The sequence below is a fragment of the Cotesia typhae genome, unplaced genomic scaffold, assembly GCF_013202065.1.
Source record: "Cotesia typhae breed Kobodo isofemale line unplaced genomic scaffold, CoteBio_Ctyphae scaffold_13, whole genome shotgun sequence".
Lineage (NCBI taxonomy): Eukaryota > Metazoa > Arthropoda > Insecta > Hymenoptera > Braconidae > Cotesia > Cotesia typhae.
The window spans coordinates 4,219,517-4,237,544 of NW_027423774.1; the positions used below are offsets into that span (position 1 = coordinate 4,219,517).

General features: G+C 27.6%; 1 protein-coding gene across 3 annotated transcripts in view; it reads left to right on the forward strand.

Annotated features, from left to right (window-relative positions):
• Positions 1–18,028, forward strand: part of LOC141534002 (uncharacterized) — a 44,863-nt gene that overhangs the window by 10,761 nt on the left and 16,074 nt on the right. For all 3 annotated transcript variants that reach the window (XM_074253136.1, XM_074253135.1, XM_074253137.1), the window contains exons 2-3: positions 7,946–8,411; positions 9,579–10,445. In XM_074253136.1, coding sequence (XP_074109237.1) covers positions 7,946–8,411; positions 9,579–10,445 — 1,333 coding nt within the window. The remainder of the gene's footprint in view (positions 1–7,945; positions 8,412–9,578; positions 10,446–18,028) is intronic.

Below are 18,028 nucleotides of genomic sequence, written 5' to 3' on the forward strand. Positions count from 1 at the left end.
TTGTGACATTAACTTGCACACATAATTTTTATCTTATATTTTCAAACATTTTTTCTATTCTGTCCCTTTGAATAATTATTTTCATAAATATCTTCTCGATACTTGATATGTAAATTTATCTCTTAATTTCGACTCACTAAAAAAAAAAAAAAACAACTCATCAATAAATTAACAAGAGTTCGGACTTATCAGTAAAAAAAACGACAAAAAATTGTTTTTCCTTTTTGTTCTTATTAATTATAAATTTAGTAGTGACTCGGGACTTGAACCGGTAAGAAATGACCACCAATTTATTACCCTCTTTTTATAATAAAATCGTCTGGTCTAGTGAGGGTGAGAAGAGTAGCCGAGCAGAGCCTCGAGCCAGCGCGTCCCCTCGCGACCTTTGACCCAAGATGACTGATTTATGGACAGTACTTCTTTGGCCTCATTTTCATCTTTATTTTATTCGAGTTAATATTTACTGACTCGGGCTGTTTACGAATACATCAACCGAGATTCACTCTTCAAATTTATGATATTAATCATCGCAATATTCATGTATCAGTGATATTTTAAGTTTAAGATACAACATGCAAAAAAAAAAAATAATAAATTACTGATGTGATAAAATATTATTATGCTCATCATTTTTTTAATATTTCACAAGTTTTTTTTTTTTTTTTTTTTTTTTAATTATCTTTATTTTTTTTTTTAAATAATCTGTGAAACGTCTATATATTTAATTTATATTTATATTGAGATTTGCAAACGTTATCGCTTGTAAACTGTTTATTTTTACATTAAAATTAAGTTCTTATCATTTAAAAATTGCTATAAAAATTTTATTTATAAAAAAAATGATAATTAATTCGAAAAATAATTTTTTAAAAATTAAAATAAATTATTTAAAGTTCAAATTTGAAATTCCTAGTCAAGTTTTGCGCTAAAAAAATACCCAAATTTGTTTTATCCAAATTTTACGTTAAAATATTTTTAAATTTTTGACTGTGTGCTGAGACTTTGTATTGAGAATTTTTTCGTAAATCGAGACTCCAAAAATATCTGAACTGTCAAAAAAATCATCAGAAGCGCTAGTCTCAAAACTGAGGAACAAAAATTTTAAATTATAATAATATAAGGCAATTTGAGCTCTTATGCACTTGTTACACTCGATAGAATGAGAAAAAAAATACGACTACCCGCTGCGTTTCTCGTGTTACGCTGTAAAGCCTGTGTTACGTTTGTTCGCGGTAGATTTATTAGACTATTGCCCCGATCCTTAACACTTAACACTAATATGTAAACGTATATGTCATATGTAGATAGCACAAGAACTAATAGACCAAAACCGAACTCACGTTGCATTTAGAAACGAAGTTAAAGCCAGAATAAATTTGTCTCTCGTTTTAAATAAAAAAAAAAAAAAAAAAAAAAAAAAAATAAATCTTCTACGGAGGCTGAAATTAACTTCAAAAATTCGTTTTTCTTAACCCCTGAATTAATCGGGCGTGAGAAAAGTCTTATTGTTAAGTAAGGTCACTTATAAGGTAACATATTATTGATAATGTTTCAAAAAATCAATTACTTTTTTTTTAAATCACCAAAAAAATTCTTGAGATAAAATTTTATTGGTTCAAAATTTTTTTTACTATATTTAATTTTACAAAATGACCTCTTGGGTTTAGATTTGTTCGTTTAAATTAGTTTTTTTTTTTTTTTTTTTTTTTAATTACATTTGCATAAAATAAAATAATGTTGATTTATTTTATCCCGTAAGTGAATAATTTAATGATTTTTAAAAAGTTAATTTTTGAGGTTCAATATCTTTAAAACGGCACGACTTACGGAAATCTTCATTAAGATTTTTTTATAGAACGTCTAATATCCTACAAAAATATGCCTCAATTATCCTTAGACGTCGATTGGTTGTCGAGTTACAAAATTCCAAAATTAAAAAAAAATTTCGTCATTTTTCAAATGGGAAATAAGTATTTCGAAGCGACGGCAAATTTAAAATTGTCATTGTTGCTAGTACTCAGACACTTAATTTAAAGTGATAAAAAAATTCTAAATCATAATAGAGTACAGTCCAAGCTTTTTGAGGCGTGCAATTTACAATCCATAAATTTGACGCGTAAAAAAATAGATAAATAATAAAATATTTCTAGAAAAATGTCACTATGCACTTAGCCCTCTTGTGCGGTAAAAAATAGAGATTAACCCTCTTGACTCTAAACATGCTACACAAGAACAAGAAAGGTCTAAAGATTACGGAGAAATCAAGAAAGAAGCGACTGAGTGTCTGGTCTGTGTATAAACCATAAACTTTTACTGCCTATTTTTTCTTCTGGTTTGTACAATAATAATGTCTGTTTCTTTTATTTTATGTATATTACTTTTCATATTCTGGTTAGATACAGAAGAAATTGTCAGTCGCTACTCAAAAAGCCATCAATTTGGCCAAGATAGTAGACTACTTTTTAAAAGTCTAACAAATTTTATTAAACTATTAAAATATAATTAAACTACCGGATTTGTCGGAGCGTTTAATAGTATAAAATATATTTTTATCTGTTATGTAAAAAATTAATGGCTCCATTTTTATACAAAAAAAAATTTTAATTATTATAAAATTTTAACCCGGCTAGGAAAATAAAATTAAGGACTTTTGTACCTTCGTAGAAAATAATTTTACTAATCTGCAGATGGTGGCGCCTGAAAGACACATGAATTTTCTTTAAATTTTGTTTTAACCCTTAACACGTGCGAGCTTATACTTTAAATCCCTCGGGACTTGTTTTGATGTTTTTACGATAAAAATAAATATCTTTTACTGCGTATTAGCCATAACAATAATAAATATGTCCCTTAGGATTCAGAATAGTCAGAGTATAATTTCAAAATATTTTTATTTGTCACATATGTTTCTACTACAGCGTAAAAAAATTCTGTTAAATAAAAAAAAAAATTAATTTGATTATTTAAAAAAAATAATCGATATAAAAAAACTCATCACAATATTTTGAAGATTTGTTTGTAAAAAAATTAGAAGTGAAGAATTTTTAAAAATTAACTTCTTAGTTTTTTGTATAAAATTTTTTTATTTAAATGTGGTGTGAAATTTAAATCGAAAATTTTTTATCTCTTGACAACTTGTCTCTGATTGTAATCAAATTTTTTTTTTCAATCCAAAAAAATTTGTTCCACATTTTACTGAATAACAAATTTGAGTAAAAAATATTTTATTAAAATAATTAAATTAATAATTATAAACAACATCTTGAGAATAAATATATTAATTACGCGAGAAAAATAACACGAGGGGAGTACGGGTCACCGAGAATTGTTTAATGAACTTTTTAAAATTTTAAACTTGCTTATCTAAACTTCTTTCGTCTTCAGCTTCAGCATCGTTGTGCATGAGCATAAACTTTCTCTGCACTAAAGAATATTATTATAATTATTTTTTTAATAAATAAAATGTGGTTAAAAAAATTATTTAAGTTTAACGTCACAATATCGCAAGTTTGAAGACAATAAAATATAAATATATTATTATTGTTAATATATATTTAATAATGATGTAAAAACGATGAGAGTCAGTAGCAATGATCCATAATGAACTCTGGACCATGTCCCTCTTTTTTCTTCATTTATTTCTCCGTCTGTTTTTTTTTTTTTTTTTTTTTTTTTTTTTTTTTTTTTGTATTAAATACGTTTAACCAAAAGCCGACAATTTATTACCACAGTTTTAGTTTTAAAAATAAATTGTTTCGCACTCCGATTAAGTCATTATTATTTATATTTAATTTAATAATAGTTTTGTTCTTAATTAAAGCATCGGTAGCAATTAAAAATTAATTATGATCGATTAATGCTGTCGAGAAATAATTAAAATTATTTTAAAAGTAATAAAAGATCAATTTAAAGATAAATACTATTTATTTAATAATTGATCCAATTTTATTTTTGTTTTTTATTTTTGAACCAAAAATTGAATAAAATAAATTAAGATGTTACTGGCGAATAAAATGTGCTTTTAATGAATTAGTTGACTGAAAAAAAAAAAAAAATGAATTTAATTAAAGGAAAAAATTCTTAAATCAAGTAAGATTTCTCAGTTTAAGAATTTTTCTCTAAAGCCATTTTGAAATTTTCGTTTATTAAAAAAAAAATTAATTTATAGTATTATAAAATAAATTCGCTATTTTGAGTGCAAGAAAGAGAGAAAAAGATGGAAATCATTTTTTTTATATCTTAACTTATAAAAAATTCCTTAAATAATAAGTAGTATCAAAATTTATCAATTTTTTTAGAAGTTGATTTGATAATAAATTTCTAAACTATTCTAAGATGAGCTCACAGCAACAGAGCCGCAGAAAATTAAAACGGAGCGTCTTTAAAAAGTCTGAAATTGTCGGGTGATAATTTTTAAATAATTTCAAAATTAATTTAAAAAAAGCGCACTCAAAAATATTGCAAATGTCAAAAATCTGCTCTCGGAATTTTTTTTTTGCGTTTTAAAATAGTTTTGGTTTGTGTCACGTTTAAGATCTTAAACATAGGACTTTTTTAAGACGATTTTTTTATGAGAACATTAGTGTGTTCTAATAAATTGTTAAAAAAAAAATGCAGCAATTTAATGAGAACTAATAATTATAATTTATAATTAAGGATAAATAACTTAAGCTCATAATTCTGTTTTTGGCAACTAAATTTACGATGCAATGTATTATTAATTTTGCAAGTCTGATTTAAGTAATTTTAATCAACGAAAATTCTTCAATTCTTCAAAACCAAAAAAAAAAAAAAGTAAACATTAATCAAAATTACAACAGCTGGCCTGAGAAATAAAGCGATTTCAAGTGCATGACATCACAGAAGCGATTAATTACTAAAAGCTAAAAAGTGTGAAGTTAATGAAATGTGTAATATAAATAAGGTGATGCAGAGATTAAGCATATCTTTATAATACGGGATGAATGGACTTGCCCGATTGTCGCTATCTCTATTTTCTACTTAAGAAGCTATCATAGCAATACACGATACACTTCTGATTATAGTACATACGTAGTATATAGTAACGATAGCAAACTTACGCATGCTGATTTGGTGTTATGTCATATCGGATATATATGGCCTAGGATATCCTAATCTTTTTTACCCAAACGTCCTTGTGATAATTTACAATCTTTAATAATGATAGTAACCGACTCACATTCATACGTATATCCACATCCACACACAATATATCTACAAAACAATAACAATTGCTTCTACATACACTCATGCAACAGTTTTTTCACTATCTCACTAAAATAACACGAACATCCACTAAATACCAGCTAACGAAATTTTATTCTCTAAGTTTGAGCTTGGATACAGTGAGCGTTACATTTAATTGCACACCCGGACGCTCAGCGCTAGGGGGTGTGCAATTTACATACTTAGCTTGTACAATTCAGACATTATGCCACATAAGAATATTTTATGTTATATTATGTATACATGTAAGACATAGACTTCTACTATTAAGCATGAAGGGAAACATCTGGTGCGTTATCTGCAGTGTTAGTAACTGCTATGTGTATTTTAAAAAGTCTAGCACCCGGCATTTGTAGACAATTCATACACACAACCATCACCTTGTTCACCTGAGTGTCAAGAGTTTTATTATTTTATCCTCTGTGTGCTTTTAGTACCTAATTTTTTTAAATTATTACTTGCAGGAAGTGTTTTTCTAAACAGAAAAAAAAAGTTTACTTAAATCAAAAAAATACTTTGAAAAAATTTATTTTTCTTGATTTCAGTAAAACAAATTTTTAAACTAACAAATTTTTCTTGGGTTAAGATAGTTGTCGTGGTTAAGGCATACCGTCAGAAAATTATAAATTTTTTGACAATATTGTACCATGATGACAACTATCTTAAGTAAATTTTACTTGATTCAAGAATTTTTTGTTTTGATAAATTTTTTTTTTTCTGTGTATATTCATTTTATATTACGTCGAAATAGTCATTGAACTTTTACGCTCGTAAAAGTATAATTCACATTTTTAGTGACGTTGTCAGTTATAAAATAAGATAGAGGATTCATTGAATCTTTCAAAATCAGCACCAGCATTGGTTGTATCATACTTTATAGTACATCCATATTAAATATATATATATATATATATATAATCACAAATATAATAATAGTACTTTGAATGTTGATGTTCATCTTGAGCATGAAGGATGACAGAGACTGTTTTTGTACAGCTCAGCGACGATAAGGTTTGACCTTTGCTCGCTTCAAGAGTTACACTCATTTTTATTTTTTTTTTTTCATATATTCGTATTCGTTTTTATGAAATACATGAATGTGTAATTATATTGGCTTAGAAATTTTTTATTGATGTTTTTGATCTATGAATGTGTTCCGCAGGTTTCGAGTAGGCTGTAGTTAACTTAATTTATGCATGTACTTTTTTGGTAATTAGCAGTTATTTTTTAAAAATTATTTTAATCGTTCAATGTGGGCCTAACCTTTCCAATTTGATTAGGTAACGTCAATTAGGTCAATTCAATGTTGAATGTTTCGTGTTTGTACTACACAGAAAGGAAAATTTCTTGACTGGAGAACAAAATTCTTGGTTCAAGAAAATTTTCGGGTGCCTGAAGGAAGACCGAAGTTGTGTTGCCCGAAGTAAAAATTTTTCTTGAAATTTTATTCTTGGTGGAAGTAATTTTTTCTTAATTCAAATTATTATAAATACTTGATACAATAAATTTTTATATCTGATCAAGATTTTCAGATACTTTAGGGAAGCAGCGCTATCTACTTCAGCTGAGAAAAAAATTTTCTCACCTTGAGAAAATTTTTCTCTTGAATATTTGATGCCCATTTTATATTATTTTAGCGTGCAATATTAATTTGTTGGAATAAGTAAAACTTCTTGAGCCAAAAAAAATTTTTTTATTTGCTCAAATAAATAATTAGGAAGAAAAATATTTTAGTAGGTAGTTAAAGCTGCAAAGGTAATTGTTTTGATCATTGTAAAAAAATTATTTGGAATTTTAAAAGAGATTAAAAATCAAAAATAAAGTTAGATTGTTTCAATCCTTCAATAAAAATAAATTAATACTCTTTAACCTAAATGTAAAACTACATTGACAATTATGATGCAATAGTGACGATTGATGAAGCAAAATAACTGTTTTGATAACTACTATACTAACGATTATCAAGATCGAAAGCGATTCATAAAGATTCGCTGATTCATTTGATATTTATCGCAAAAGCATAAACTAGTTGGCAATTTTATCATATTACGTAAAATTTTACATATTTTTAAAAATAAAAAAGACTGTTGCTAACCGTTACGGTATGAATGTGACTGTTATCTCTTTCATTAGCATAGCTCATACAGATATATTCTATTTGTTTGTATGTATAAACGTGTGTGTGTGTGTTTGCTATAGTTCACGATGAAAAGAGAGTATTTTATAAAAATAAAAAAAAAATGTCAGAGATAAAATTTTTTTTTGGGCTCACTCAATACGTGTCAAATATTTAATTTTTTTGTGGACTTAAATCTCCGAAGTGAAGAAACATTTAAATGTGAACTGAGACGTTTTAAAAATTATTTCAGTAAATTATAGTTTTATTTATCTAATAAAAGGTTTTTAAAGAAAATTTATTATTAATTAGAGATAATTTTAAATTAATTTTAACTACTTAATAGTTTAAGAAATTATTTTTTACAATTAAAAATTAATAATCACAATTTTTTAATATTGCAATTATTTTTAGTATTATAAAAATTTTCCACCATTAAAATAATTATTTTGAATAATTTTTTTGGGAAAAAAAAAGTAAAAAAAATTTTTTTCTAAAGTAAAGATTTTTTTTTTTAGTAAAAATTATTTTTAAATGTTAATTTAAATTAAATTGGATCAATAAAAATTTTATTTTTCACAGCAAAATTATCGGAGTATGCAGAAATAACAGAAGAAGAGTCAAAAAGCCTAAACGACACGGAAAATTTGATAGCTGACCCAGCATTGTTGAAGATAGTTGACGCAGTTTGTTTAACCGACCAGGAGAGACATGATCAGCATGACCATGACCTGTCGGAGGACCAGGACCTGCATGAGCTACCGGAGCATAATGGCCAGCTACTGGAGCAGGTCAATCAGGAGCATGATCAAAATCATGATCATGACCACAATTTGCCGGATCACCAGCACCAGCTGAAACAAGAGCTGACTTACCCAGATGGCGGGGATACCGTGGGCGTACTGGAGGCGGTCCGACCGGAAATTGAAAATGGCGTCTTGGTTGAGGCAAACACCGAGCCAGTGTCTTTTGTCTTGACAACAAAGGACAACTCGTACACCATCCATCACACGCTGGATTATCAGTCTCCACATATAATTATTCCCAGGTAAATATTTACGGCTCAGGTATTCATTTCAGCACTAATAGGTCAGGGACCGGTGCAATACTTGCTTTCCATTGTCCTCAGAAACCAAAATAGGCAATTTTATTATTTTTTTTTTCTTTTGTTCGAAAGGTTGACAAATTTTGACAGGCTTCAGTTTATAATTGCTTGAAAAAGAATTGGGAATCATTTCTTTTCGTCACTCTTTTTATTTTGGAGTAAAAATGGTTAGGATATCAATACTATGGCAGTATTAATAAAACGCAGAAAGAAATTTTTAATAAAAATTACCTTTACAATCTTTCCTGTAAAATTTTATCGATTATAGATCACTGGAAATTTTTCCGAGTCGATCGTAAAATAAATTAATTTTTTTAAAGGTTTTATAATCGATCAGGGGTTGCGTGCTGTCTCGTAATTATCATAATTATTTTTATCAAAAATATCTATTGGTATATTCTAAATGATATCTAAACGTTAAGAATTTTTTAAAAATGGCTTTGTAATTTTTTAATTTCTAGAGCCATTTCTTAATATTTAAAAAATTTTTCTGCTTGATTTAAGACGATTAAATTCTTCAAAATTATTATTTTTTTTCTCGTTAATTTTTTTATTAGAATAAATAAAAAAATATTTATGAAGACAATAATATTTTTTCAAGAAGAATTTAATTTGCGTAGAAAATAAAATCCTTCGTTATTAAAAAGAAAATTTTCTTGACTCAAAAAAACTATATTCAAACATAAATTCTTTCGGCTGAAGAAAAATCGAGCCAAAAAATGTCTTGTCACTCCAAAGTAATTATTGTAGGTTTAAAAAAAAAAAAAATTCCCAAATATTCCAACATAAATGAACATGAAACATAAAAATATTTATCATAAAAATCTCACTTTTAAATATAAGCCATACTTTGCTATAATCCTTCATTACTTCTATTCTTTCCTAATTAACTAAGATCGGATTAACTGAGTACACTAAAGCTATACTTTTCACACTTTCCTTTCCAACAATTGTCTAACAGCTTAAGCAAAGTTCAGTCTTTTGTTCGTGTCAAAAAAAAAAAAAATAATTTATTGCTACAATAATCGTACCCTTCCTCCTTTTAACACCATTATTGAATGACCCTTATAAATTTTTCTAATAAGATTAAAAAACCTTTATAATTACCAGGGATTATTTGGAGCCGGAATCCCCGTACTCAGATGCTAACCATCGGGAATCGAGAAATTCATTTCCCCACAATTCACACTACGGGCATGAGCTAGCCGTAGTCGGAGGCGGCGGAGGGGTGCCCATTCCCGAAGGAGGGGATAGACGTCCGTCCGAGGTCTCGCTGGTAACAGAGGGAAGTAATCGAGTTAGTCAGATGCCTCATTCAACGATGCATCGGTACGTCGAATCGGTCTCCCAGTCAGCAGAGCACCAACACCACCAGCACCATCAAAGTTTGAGCGACTCCGCGTTGACGCGGCACCTGGAGGACGGGCACCACCACCTCCACCACCACCAACTGCAAGACAACGCCGAGCGAGTCAGCGGAATAGTCGCGGCGATGAGAGGCGCGAGGGGTGACTTCAACTTAGGAATGTTCCAGGGGTTCACCAGCCCCGGATCAGCTCCTGGCTCTGTTGACGTCGCTGCAGGTCAACACCTGGATGATGTCCTTCCGGAGGATGCGTACCTGCCCCACATCCGCGGCTCCAGCGGCGGAGTCTCGCCCAGCAACGTCAGGACTGGCAGCTCTCCAGGCTCCAGTCGCAGTCCCAGAGACGAGCAACCTCTCTCGCCCCAGCACCGGCCGTCTTCCGCGCATGTCAGCTCCCAAGACGACGGCTACAGTCCCAACGATCATAGTCGGCTTCAGAATTTCACACACTTGACCTCCATGCAGCCGCCCGGGGTCCATCAGTCCCTTCAGGATCAGGAACGTGTTCAGGACTTGTACATGGTTTCCATTTATAATCACGGTGGAGCTGGTCATCATCATGCTGATCATGATCAGTCGAGTTCGCATTCGCCTTCCGGACCTCTTTCAAGGTAAGTTTTTTTTTTATTTTTTATTTTTTTTTTTTTTTTTAAATTCCAGGTAAAAAATCCAAGTACCGACACTGGCCTAATTGCTTGGTACTTCCAATTTTATTCCAAATAGAAAAATAAAATTTTCTCTGTTTATATTTAGTAATTTATTAAAGTTTTGTTTTTTTTTTTAATTGAAATAAAATTGCAAGTGTCAATAACTAGGCCAGTGTCAGTAACTGGGTCTTCTACCATATATCTAGGAAAGTGGAATTTTCAAGGTTGAGTTACTTTTTCAGTGATTTTGATTCTTTGGACCTTCATTGGGAGTGAAATTTATTTTTTTAACATTTGTGATATTTGCTACTAGTGTCTATTTATGGAAAAAAATTTTTATATCCACAGTAAAAAATTTTGTGTAACTGTGTTAAATTTTTTTTGTGCTTTTTTAACGTTCTGTGTCAAATTTTTCATGAAATTTTTCTAACACATTATCGGGTAACTTTTACATATTTGTGTTAATATAGTACAAAATTTTTTACTGTTCGAAAAATAAGAGTCTAAATATTTAATTAAATCGGTGGTAGTTTTGGTTACTTTTTTAAATATTTTTTTTTATGATAATTGATAAGGATTCTAATAGATTTTTAATTGAAAATAGAGTTTATATAAGCAGTGTTTTTTTAAGGAAGTTTTGGTGGATTTCTAAAGCATGTTTTTGAAAGTTCATAAAAGTATTTATTCAGAATTGAATAAAATTATTTTGTGAGAAGGTTTGAGCGAGAGTCAAAAGTGTTGTAAATTTTTTAATGGTCTATTTGTGTATAAAATTTATTTTGGTGAAAAGTAAAAAATAATTAAAAAAAAAATTGAATTTTTATTTTTTAAGAGAACAATTAAAAATTTCAATACTTGCAAAATGATTAAAAATTATAAAATTTTAATAATTACTTTGAAAGCATTAAATTAGTTAATTTTTTTGGTAAATAGTGGCAATGATTAAACCTTCTCTATGTTCATAAAAAATATAAAATAAATGTTTTAACAAAAAAAAAAATCTCTAAATAAAAAAAAAAAAAAAAAACAATTGCTCGTAATATAATAATTTAAAGCGCAACGTTGTTTAATATTTTTCATTCTACTTTTTACAACTTTTAAGGAAATTTGAAACAAGAAATTTTTAGAAAATTTCGGAATACAGCAGGCCCTAAAACAAATACTAAGTTTATGGTTTAAATGAGTTTATAATGGAATGTTAAGCTTAAGACTAATTCGACTGAAGATGTGTTTAGTTATTGACCATTAACACGACTAAGTTACAAAAAAATGAAAAATAGAATGAAACGCATATTTTGATTATTTAAATGAATATACATATAATACGTGATGTTATCTGAACTGAAGAACAAAACGTTTTTTAATAATTCCAAGAATAATATTAAAACCTGTAATGGATTGAAATTTCTAAAATTTTTGAGTTGCATACGCGCAATTAAATTTCTAAAAAGTCACTCGCGAGGATTGATCTAGCGATAACTTATCAGTGTGATCTTATCAATTTTTAGTTTTCGGTTTATCCATCGATTAGGCAATTCAATTTTTTTGTCTTGGAACCTTAAAAAATTTTGTTATTGATATTTATTGTAAGCACATTCATTATCCGAACAATTTTTATCTGACATCAGCCCGAGGGTCTAATTGTTATTTTTTATGATTTATACATAAAAATAGTGTATTATAATGAGTTTCATACGTATACTGGATTAATTAACTAGTGATATTTATTTACAATAATTAGTTTGTAGGCTTTCCGGGAATTTTAAACGCAACTATCTGTATGTATTACATACGCAATAAATCCTCAGAGATATCGACTTTCATTCCGAAGATTCTGTTCCGCTGGGATGATTATTAGTAAGCAAAAAAATTTTTATGTGAAGATCACTTTACATAGTGTACTCTATTGATGCTTTATTTTTTAAATTGTAATTTAAATTGTTCAGATCTAAGGCTTCATTTTTTACTATAAAAAAGTAAAATACAAATTATTCAAAATTTTTCTTTCATTCTTCGTCAAATTACTTGTCATTTTTTTTTTAGTGAAATTTTTTATAAATTGATTTGTAGAATTTTTCTTAAAAAAAAAAAAAATCATGATTTAAGCATTTATTTAACATTTTGAAAAATTGACATTTTTAAAAAATATTCTTCCATTTATTAAATGATGACTTTTGTTAAATTGCACTGTACTTTCTTAACTATTGACATTTATAAAGGTGTAAGCTCATGACGATGTTACACTCATCAAGAGCTTTCATTTGAGTACCCACATGCATTTTGATATATTTTTCATATATACATATATATAAAATATATGAAAAATTGATGTGGGTACTCAAATGAAAGGATTTGATGAGTGTAACATCGAGATGAGCCTATATCTTTAAAAATGTCAATAGTTCACGAAATACAAGGTCATTTCTTAATCATGTATCTGGAGATAGATCATTTTCGATGCAGCCTAAATACTTATCATCTTAAATTGACTATTGGTGGTAATGATACGTTTCCAATGATACCAAATTTAACCATTAAAAGCCATTTTATCATGTAAATCCATTGGCCACAAAATTTTGGATATTCTCTTAATAACATAGATTACCGTGTAACCGATAAAAAAGCTAAAAATGAAAAATTAACCTCGGCTCAAAACTTAACTTGCGAGAGACCCGATCGGAGCGACATCTATCCGCAACATGCGGAATCATTGAAACTTAAAGTAATTTTTCAGAGTATTTATTACAAGAAAATAACAAGGAAAAATTTTTTTGCATTTATCTGTTTTATTGCTTTTTACGAGTGTTTGTTATTCCGCAGTTATGATAACAATTATAGTTTTTTGTGTTTAAATATTTTCCGACGGCAATCACATCTTTTATTATTATTATTACTATTATTATTATTATTTTGTTATTAAATGCTCAGGGGGGTTATCCCCGGAGTCCGATTCTCCGAGGGCCCAGCCTGAGCTCCATCCGTTACTGCTGGACCACTCCGCACAACAAGGCGGTTAGTGATCACAGCAGGCCAAAGTCATTTCCCTTAAGAGACGGAGAGAACCAAGTAAAACAGCCTTCTGCATCCTAACTGCCAAGAACTCAGCTTTTGATGAGCAAGCTGGAACTTTGGCAAGTGAGGATACAAAAGACTGTTTCATCCCTCCTAGGACGCCAACAATCAGGACGACAAGCTTATTATTATTATTATTATTATTATTATTATTATTATTATTATTATTATTATTATTATTATTATTATTGACACAATTTTTTTGTAATATTAAAAGAATTTTTTGGAATATCAAAAGAATTTTAATGAATCAAAAATAGAATTCTTGAAACTTTTTTACGAGCATAATTATATTATTTTTTATAAATTACTTGTCTAGAAGTTTGACGTACAGACATACAAAAGCAATTAACATGCGTAGGTACTTAGACACTAGAAATAATTACATGTCCCATTAGTTTGTTAGTTTGTAGCTGGACCCAGTTGTGCCTCAGGCGTTCTGATTTTTTTAAAATCATAAAACTAATTTTAGAAGAAAATATGTTTTGTTAATTATTTTTAGTCCTTGACGGGTTCTTTTTCTTCCTAAAAGTCTAGTTTGTTCCATATATACCACTCAATAAAAATTTTCTAATTGCTAATTTTGAAACTTAGATTTTATAATTACAATCACAGCTCTCATAAATTTTGACTAATTTTTTCACTTGGATGGAAGATTTAAAAACATTACTCTAAAAAATAAAAATAAAAAAATTCTAATTATTTATTTTTATTAAATAGTAACAAAATTCATTACATATTTTATGCAACTCGTCCTCTTATACAATTACAAGTTCATAATAAAAGTTAAATTTAGACTGCAGCAGTCGGACATTTAATTCACTCAATATTTAGTTTAGTTTTTGTAATTATTTATAAAATGAGGGCACTAAATGATTAATTGACGTAAATCATTAAACACTCAATTAATTGTCGATTATCAAGGATATTTTTTATAGTCAGTGTTTTCGGAGTTTCATACATGGAAAGGAAAGTTTTTTGACTTATTTTGATATTTTTTTTTGTTTTTATTGCACTAAATCAATTTTTTAAAAGTGTCAAATTAATCTCCATTAAATTATTTTGACAATAGTGCGTAAAATATATTGATTCCGTGAACTAAAAAGACTATAATAATAAAAATAGTTGTTGAAACGAGGCGAAAACAACTTTTTGATTGTAAAGCACTCTTTGATTCTTCGCATCATGAGTCGTACAAAAATGAACTTGCATTAATTGTTTTGCAGAATGGATACCTTTTTATTGATTTGATAAATTAAGACATCATTTTGGTACTTTCGCGGTGAATTAATGTCGCTATGATAAAATCAATTATCAATAATTTAATAAAAGATCCGGAACAAAATTGTTAGACCAAAAAATCTCCGAACAATATTCTTGATTAAAAAAAATTGTTTTAAAGAGAAAAATCAAAAAATTTTCCTTATTTTTTCAATTATATACACAGAAAAAATTTTTTTTCTTTGAAGAACTATTTTTCTTGTTTCAAAAAACTATTTTTAAAAAATTCTCGTGACTGAAGTAAAATTTAATTAACCCAAGAAAATTTCTTCTCGCTCCAAATCAACTCAGAACTTCCTTACAATTTTTAGATTCAAATTTTTTTTTCTCAGCTCAAAAAAATTAAGCCCTTCCAAAATTTCAATCTTATTGTTTCTCAAATTTCCAGTCTAAATTGCGTTGAATAAAAATAAAAATTTTCACTTCAGAAAATACATTAAGGCGATAAATTTTCGGCGATAGATGGCTCTGATAGTTTTTATAACGAAAATTTTTATATGAGTCCCTGGGGCATTGGTTTTACCAAAGCTTAATAAAAACAAAACATATACATGTCCCTATTTTCCACTGCTATGATCTGACACAATTTAAAATGCTTTCCACGAATTTTAAACAAAGAACTTTAGCTCAATCTGGCTTAAACGCATTTAAAAATATCAAAGATTTCTTGACATGCTTAACCGTTAAACAATGGTTAATATTAAATAGATTAATAGACAAACCTATGTCACAAAGCACATAGTGATGATATATATATATATATATATATATATATATATATATATATATATATATATATATATATATATATATAATGTAGGAGTGTTAGTTAAGCAGTCGTTAAAAAAAGGTAGGGATTCTTAAAAGCCAAAGTTAAGTTAAATGCAATGGAAGGGAGAAAAAAGTTAAGAGTGAGAAAAACGCTGGTATATGGAGGGGGAATCAACTTCTTGGTCACCTTCCGACAGGACCGTCATATTACAACGATCGTTTACAGCGTTTGGTTCTGTTTGATTATACATATAGATATAACATATATGGACCCATTTGTGTACATATATGTAATACATATAGAGATATAGATATAATATAGATAGATATGTATTGAGTAAAGTCAAAAGGTTCATTAACGAAGCAGATTATTTGAGTATTTATTTAACCATTTAACAATCGGTGACACAAACCAATTAAATATCACTTTGTTTGCTTGTTTATTTGATTGGTTGTTTAATCAAAATCTGTTCAAATTAAATCTACGATTTTTTTTATATCAATTTACGTGGACACGTGTCAATATATTGAGGAGTGACGACTTTTTTAATCCACTACGATTTATAATGCAGTGAGTAGAGTTTTTCCTTTTATTTATTTATTTTTTTTATTAACTTCGGGGGAGATTTGGAGGTTTTTAAAAGGATGATAAATTCGGGGGAAAGAAAAACCGAAGATTATTTTTTTTTTAAGTAAATATGAGTATTAGGTCACTTGTTTTTTCGAATTTTAATTTTTACTCGGCCTCTTATTTTTTATATATATATTATATTTTAGTAATCTCTGATGCGACTGAGCAAATATTTAAAAAAATAGTGCCCTACTTTATCGTTTCTTTGCACTGATAAAAAATTGTTTTTAGTTCAATTTTTTTTATATATATTGGGGCTTTGTTTATTTTAAATGAGTATTTTTTTAAATGTCTAGGCGGTTTTATCGATATAAATCACTCGATCGGAATCATTTATATTTATAGGCTTTAAGTTTTATGATTTTTTAGAAAGATTGTAAATTTATGGCACTTTAAATTTTGGGGGTGAAATTTAAGATAAATAATTTTTATTTTAAAATTTATTCAAGTTTTGGTTTTTTGTTTCTCAATCCTTTGAATTGAGTGGAAGTTTTTAATATTTTTTACGTACGAAATTATTTATTACTTTTTTAAAAGTAAAAATTTGTTTAAAATTTTTACAAAATATAATTTTATAATTATAAATTAAGACATCAAAAAAAGGTCGAATTTATGAGTAACTTTTTACTTGAGTTCAAAGCGAGGCGTCGGACAAAATTAAAAAGTTTCAAGATTTTTTACGTTTAATTTATAATCTTAAAGTCATTAAATTTAATAAATTTATTATTTGATTGTTTAAAAAAATTGATCAGTATTAATTGCGTTAATTTTTAATTTTTAATTTTTCGCGCCATTTTTTTAAACTTAATTTTTGTTTAAATAATTAAAAATTTGGGTTAATAAATTTTTTGTTGACAATTTCATAAAAAATTATAAAAATAATCACCACAAATGAAATAATAATAGTAATAATATATACATAAATAATATCGTGAGAAATGATATTCTATCAGCATGTGAAAAATTATCAAATGCCGGACGTACATAGCAAAATAATAGGGCTAATAACCTCTTTGTAATATAATATTATATAAATTCCGTATTTCAACTTCTCATATGAAACGAGATGCATCTTTTTTACAACGACTTAAGTATCGTTTATATTTCGATATAATAAAAAGAATAATAGTTTTTGGGTTTCAACGGGTACAGTTTTTTTGGTTTGTTTATAAAAAAAAAGACTGCTAATTTTATGCATATAAATTAATAATTAATTGAGAAGGTCCAAGAGAAAAATTCTTTAATTAAAATCCACTTGAATCAAGAATTTACTTAATTAAAGTTTGTTAAACTCTTAAAAATAATTTTTCTAAGCTCAAGAATTTTTAACTTGAATTTAATTATTTTTTGTAATTAAATCCAAGATTTTTTCTTTAATTTCAAAATGATTTTTTTTTACGATCAATAAGAAAGCCGTAATTTTAAAATTAAAATTTTTGTAATTAGCAAAAATTTGAATCATTAATTTTGCAATTAAAGCTTTCTTAATAGTCCTAAAAAAAATCATTAGACTTTTTTTTTTTAGAATATTAAATTTTCTACAACTTTTATTTCAAAACTTTTTTTATAAGATCAATATTTTCGTGGTAAAATTAAATATTTATTTAAATTGAAATTAAGGTTCAAATCTTGGCCCTAATTTTGATAAAAATTAAATTTATCTAAAAAAAAATGGATTATATCATAAAAATCTTGAAAATTTAAATAAATTTGAAATATTAATTTAAATCCATTATAAATATTATTTTACTTTGTTAATTAAAGTGGTCACATAAAAACCAAATATTTAAGA